This window comes from Trachymyrmex septentrionalis, unplaced genomic scaffold (genome assembly GCF_001594115.1).
Source record: "Trachymyrmex septentrionalis isolate Tsep2-gDNA-1 unplaced genomic scaffold, Tsep1.0 scaffold161, whole genome shotgun sequence".
Classification (NCBI taxonomy): Eukaryota; Metazoa; Arthropoda; class Insecta; order Hymenoptera; family Formicidae; genus Trachymyrmex; species Trachymyrmex septentrionalis.
Window position 1 is genome coordinate 265,262 of NW_017304770.1, and position 5,987 is coordinate 271,248.

Below are 5,987 nucleotides of genomic sequence, written 5' to 3' on the forward strand. Positions count from 1 at the left end.
TAATAAATATTAAATAACCTTGTCGATGATATACGATTCTAAGAAGGTAGTAAGTCCCTCTTTTAACCACAAGTAAGACCACCAAATTGGAGTAACCAAATTGAACCATTGATGTATAAGTTCACGTGTTACTATTTTTGCTACTTCTACTTTCTTATGTATTACATGTTTATTATCATTATAGATAGCACGAAATTCACTGAAACATAGAATAATATAATTATGTAAAATACTCCTCTTATGAATACGTAGTCTAACATATTCCTGAATAATTACACTATTCTTAATACTGTTTTTTTAATTATTAAATTAAAAAAAATTATTAAATTTTATTTAAAAAAGAACGTTTGCTATATAGCTTTAATAATGTCATTAACTTCTTTTTAAATAAAATTAATATTACTTGTAAGTGATGAGTCCCCAATGTTCCATACCGTCAACCGGAAAATTTGGTATCAAAACATGATCCATTTTCACTATCTCCTCGGATTTATTGGTATATTGAATCATAAATGGCACGACTTTTTCAGCAATATTGTAAAGAAATGTTACTTGCGATAACAAAGACAAACTACACCATATATTGACAGTCTGGTTATAGTTGGAATGATGGTAAAAATCACATTTGGGGATTACAACGATCGCTACAAGATAAGTGGGCATTGGAGAAGTAAAGTCAAAACATGTCTGTATCATGTCATCTTTTCCCGTCACTTGCTTTTGAATTTCCATATTTGACAATACCAAGTATTTCTGATTATGCATTACAGAGATGTTGAAGATGGTTTTCAATTCTGGCTCGTCCCAACACGGAAACATTTGTCTGGCTCCATTCAGTTCGAAATATGTTGCAGCCATTCTATAATTTAACTCTAGTTTACATACTGGGATCTCAGAAATTTCAATGTAATTTGCTAAATCGAAATTTTTTTGTGTTTCTATACTTTTCTTTTTCTTTGAACCTATGTACTACTGAAAAAAATCATGTCACAACGTTACATGATGAAATAATGTAATTAAAACATGTAAATCACGTAACGAATTGTTCCAAATCAGTATGTGATTTTTTAAAATAATGTAATTTGGAAAATCACATGATTACAAATAATTTCCATCATGTGATTTTATTTATAGTTATTAAATTTTAAAGAATTGAACGATAGATATAGAAGAAAAAAGAACATAACATCATGTGATTTTCCAAAATACGTAATTTTTAAATTACGTACTGATTTGGAACAATCCGTTACATTATTTACATGTTTTAATTACATGATTTTATCATGCAACTGTGTGACGTGATTTTTATAGCGATATATCTCGAAGTTCCTTAATTCTATCGATTTTTACACATCATGGACTTATTCCTTAATTAATTCTCCTTTGATCGCCAAAAAAAAAATTAAAATATATCCATTTTTGCGGCAGTTACGGTAACAAACATGGATGGGAACCCAGAGACCCGAATGTATATATTAAGGATAAAAGAAATATATATATAGCTAAGGTTAAAGTTAAAAATATCTTAAATGTCGACAAATTTTCTGCTCATGTCAGATTTACATTGTAAATATATTTTTCATATTTTGATATTAACTTACATGCCGTTTTTTTCTTCTTCATTTGTGTACGGAAATTTCATAAAACCTCTGTTTGCAAAATCAGTCTCAATTATAATGCCGGAAAATTTCATATTAAGCCTATAAATTCCCTCAAATAATGTATTCTCAAAATGGAGTGTTAAAATATCCGTTACATTGTCATAAAAATGTTTTATTGGTTTATAAAATGTATGAAACTCGTATTCAGCCAATGTTGTCTCTATTTCATTTATTTCTAATCCTCTTGAGTGTAAGCTTATGTTTTTCGTTGCACGATAAATTATGATACCGACGTTAGATTCACCATAAAAGACAGGATTGATTTCCTCGAGATGCGGTATTATCAGATCAATAGTATAATGAAGTGGTTTCGTATTGTTGGGTAAACGAATCATTTTTAAATTATCATTCGAACAAAAGACTATGTTTATGGTCAGTATTATACCAAAACTTATTAGTAACAACTTTAGGAATCTCATGACAATACTTATTTTACGTATCTGCGATTTTTAATTAAAAAGAAAAATAATTATAATAAAATGCCTCCCAAAATTGTTATAACATAATATTTTAAACATAAAAATAAAAAGAGTAGAAAAAAATAATTTTAGCAACTTTTATTAAGAGATAGATAAGAAATAAAATCATATATATATATATATATATATATATATATATATATAAAAGGTCGTGTCAAGATATATAGGGTGTCTCATATATAACAACTGCATTAGTTATCTGGGCTGGTGGAGCAGATCAAACTGATAAAGCTCACTATCATTTCTGCAAACTGCATAATAACTTAATAATTTCTAAAGATCATTGAATAATCGCAAATCCACCCTTGGTTTGCTGCACCAAGTATATACTTATCAGAGAGCGGCGACAATAATGGCTGCGTTCAGCGAACTCAACAGTTGAGTGAGTGCTCGCTGTTATATTCTATTAGATCATTCAATCAGCATTTTAGATCTGGAAGAATACATCAAAAAACCTCGCTATCAAACCCGATATCCATGATGCTAGAAATTGATCCGAGATCTCGAACAGAGACAGAATTAACAAATCACATTTGAGCAATTTGATTATATGATCATTGCGATTGATCAATTCTTTCTTTATCCGAGGTCTCAGATCGATTTCTGCCATCGTGAAAACACAAAGCTTAAGAGCATTCTCCGAAAAAATCAATTTTTTTCTTTAGATTTTTTTGAAACTTATAGAAAAAGTTTTAATATCTTGAATATATGTGCTTTAAAACTCAATATCCGGAGCGGGATTAAAAATCGAGATATTCCACTTCAAAGTTGAAGTGTTTAACATAGGATCCCTATCTAAAGCTTATTCGAAAGTAGTCTTTTTATTCACTATAAAAATAGTTCTTCTTAACAATTTTTGGAAACAATGGGATATAACTTGATATCACAAGAAATAATATGAAATTTGTCTGAATATGGCTTCCAGTATTCGTTTTTAAGAAATCATTAAGCAAAGTAAATAGCAAAGTAAGCAAAGTCGCTATTTTTTCGATCGGCGGCAGTAGCGAAGGCGGGAGGCGTTTTATATTGTATAAAAAAACTTGTATATAAACATTAATACTTATGGAATATCTTATACTCAGGGCTCGGTAAAATAACCGATACTACTTATTTAAAATAAAAAATAAGTTTCAAAAACTCATTTAAAATATAAAATCGTAAGAGTCGGTAAAGTAATCGATACGACTTATTTGAAATAAAAAATATAAAATGAGTTCCAAGAACTTATTTAAAATATTAAATAAGAAATAGGTCACAAGAAATTATTTAAAATATAAAAAGAAGAAGAAATAAGACTCGAAAATATATTAATTTATTTAAAATATAAAATAACTTTTATTTAAAATAGAAAAATAACTTTTCTTTTATTTTAAATAAGTTTTCGAAGGCAATTTTTTATTTTAAATGAAAAATTCTTTCTTTAATTCTTTCTTTTAATCCAACGTTTCAAAGCATTTGTAGTGAGACTTTGACCACAGCTGCATTTTCATGTTGAAAACGCTTGACTCTCATTTTCAGCGTCAAAACAGATCACGTGATCAAAATTGACGAATACCAAGCATCAATTTTCGTTCGAATCGAGCGTTGAGCGTCAGCATGAAAATGCAGCCTTAAGCTACGTTTCAAAACTTCCTCTTTGAAGAAAATTTTACTCGAAATATTTAGTACACATATTATATACTATATAATATATAGAATAAAATTTTCCTCAAAGAGGACATTTTAGAACGTAGCCAGAGTTATGTAGTTATACTGTGACGTAAGCCTTAAGCAGCCTTGAAGTAAGAACGGACTATGAATACACCGCCCTAAATAATGGTAATTGCAATCGGTCGGTAAGTTAATAAGTTTCCCCGTTGGATAACGACCAAATTTACCTACAGCCACAATGATTCCATAGCAATCGCGCGGCACTGTCACCGGGGCCAATGAGATCAAGGCGGTGCAAAATCCACTACGTGGTACCGTTGTGTCACGCTCCTGTCCAGCGTTATCACGGGGAGGCGACACCGGGGTGTCGCGGTCGCGCGTGGTCTCCGATCCCTTCGTGAAGACGCTGTCAGCAGCGAGAATGACGTCCCGTCACGAAAAGGAGCGCGCCAAGCAGATCCAGGAGAAATGTCAAAATCTGCTGACGCAGATGCTTCGCGATGAGGATAACAAGTATTGCGTCGACTGCGACGCGAAAGGTTTGTTTCTCAACCCCCCGACATGAATGCACCGTTCATTCGCTTCCCCTTCGGGAAGTCGTCCTCGATGAATCCTTCGTGTGTGTTCTTTGCTTTGTGATGTCCAAGTGCGCTCGTTCCTAGATTCGACTCGTCGATATTGATCACGAAACCTATGCAACGCGTCGTATTCTGTATAATGCACTGAGATGTTATGGATTTTTAACTTCTGTATGACATACCTATTAGCGCACTGTCATTCGATAACATCGTCAAGGTCCTTACAAATTTTATGTTCATTTCACTTATCATCTCAAAAATCAAAGCATGAGCTCATTTGTATGTCTTTCTTCTTTTAAGATTCATGAAAAAAAATGCCTCTATTATATGACTTGATTTTGTCATCGAAATATTGAGAACTTATAATTAATAATCATGAATATTAGATAGATCAACAAAGCATTTTCATTGATAGGTTTTATCATTGTATTTGTGTCGAGTCTAAGCGAAGTCTCTATGCTTGAGAGATAAGAATTATTTATGATATTTTCGATGAATTTGCATTTTGCAGGACCAAGATGGGCTAGTTGGAATTTGGGGATTTTCTTGTGTATTCGATGTGCTGGTATTCATAGAAATCTTGGAGTACATATAAGTAAAGTTAAATCTGTTAATTTAGATACATGGACGCCGGAACAAGTTGTGGTATGTAGCAGACATATGATTCATAGTTTTTAACAAAGGATGATTTTGTTTATTTGTTAAATTTTTATATCAAAACAATTAAAAATGTATACTCATCAATTCTGAAATATAATTAATCTTTTACAAAGAAATGGATGTAAATAATTTCTAATATTTGCTTTTCTATGGAAAAATTTTACTTTTTTTATTTTTATAATTTTTTTGTATCACATCTAAGATTATTTTTCTTATAAGCTTCATATTTGAATATTTTCTTTAAGCTTTACATATATTTTTTAAATCCAATTATATAATGAATATAATCTTGTTAAAATTTCTAGAGTTTACAACAAATGGGCAATTCTCGAGCTAGAGCAGTCTATGAAGCCAATCTTCCAGATAGTTTTCGAAGACCTCAAACGGATTGTAGTCTGGAAAGTTTTATTCGGGCAAAATATGAACATAAGAAATATATAGCTAGAGAATGGGTGCCACCTCCCTTACCAAAAGTATGTGATTAATTTAATATTTATCTTATAAATATATTTATATACCAGACATGTCCCTTTCCAAGTTTGCTGAATTTTATATGTATAATAGTTCAATAAATTTATCAAGTTTTACGACAAATTTATATAGTGATAATGTAAAATTTTTTAACACGCTTTTCTCTTATAAAATTTATCTAAGTAGAGGGAGGCTACATTTGGTGTTCCTTCCAACACCAGACATTCTTTCCAACATCCGCTCCAATTTGGCTGAATTTAATATATATAATAATATATAATAGTTACTGAAATTATGCATGCTTTTTAAGTATTCATGAAAAAAAACGTTAAAAAATTTTACATTCCTATAACAAGAAAATTTTTTAATGTATTTTTCTCATAAATGCTTGAAAAACGCGTTCTATAATTTTAGGATGAAATAGTGGGAAGGTTAAATCATATCTGGTTAATTCCTCTTATTAATATATAATTTTACATATAAATATA

At 30.5% G+C, this 5,987-nt stretch overlaps 2 protein-coding genes across 2 annotated transcripts in view; one reads left to right on the forward strand and one right to left on the reverse strand.

Moving 5' to 3' along the window:
• LOC108746271 (thyrotropin-releasing hormone-degrading ectoenzyme-like) overlaps window positions 1-2,080 on the reverse strand; it is a 10,118-nt gene extending 8,038 nt beyond the window's left edge. The window contains exons 1-3 of the mRNA XM_018482931.1: window positions 1,602-2,080; window positions 404-859; window positions 19-199 (exon numbers count right to left, since the gene is read on the reverse strand). Of these exons, the coding sequence (XP_018338433.1) occupies window positions 19-199; window positions 404-859; window positions 1,602-2,080 (1,116 nt within the window). The remainder of the gene's footprint in view (window positions 1-18; window positions 200-403; window positions 860-1,601) is intronic.
• Window positions 2,081-4,090: 2,010 nt separating this feature from the next.
• Window positions 4,091-5,987, forward strand: part of LOC108746214 (stromal membrane-associated protein 1) — a 4,394-nt gene continuing 2,497 nt past the window's right edge. Inside the window, exons 1-3 of the mRNA XM_018482845.1 lie at window positions 4,091-4,329; window positions 4,880-5,013; window positions 5,334-5,501. Coding sequence (XP_018338347.1) covers window positions 4,212-4,329; window positions 4,880-5,013; window positions 5,334-5,501 — 420 coding nt within the window. The 5' untranslated portion in view covers window positions 4,091-4,211. The remainder of the gene's footprint in view (window positions 4,330-4,879; window positions 5,014-5,333; window positions 5,502-5,987) is intronic.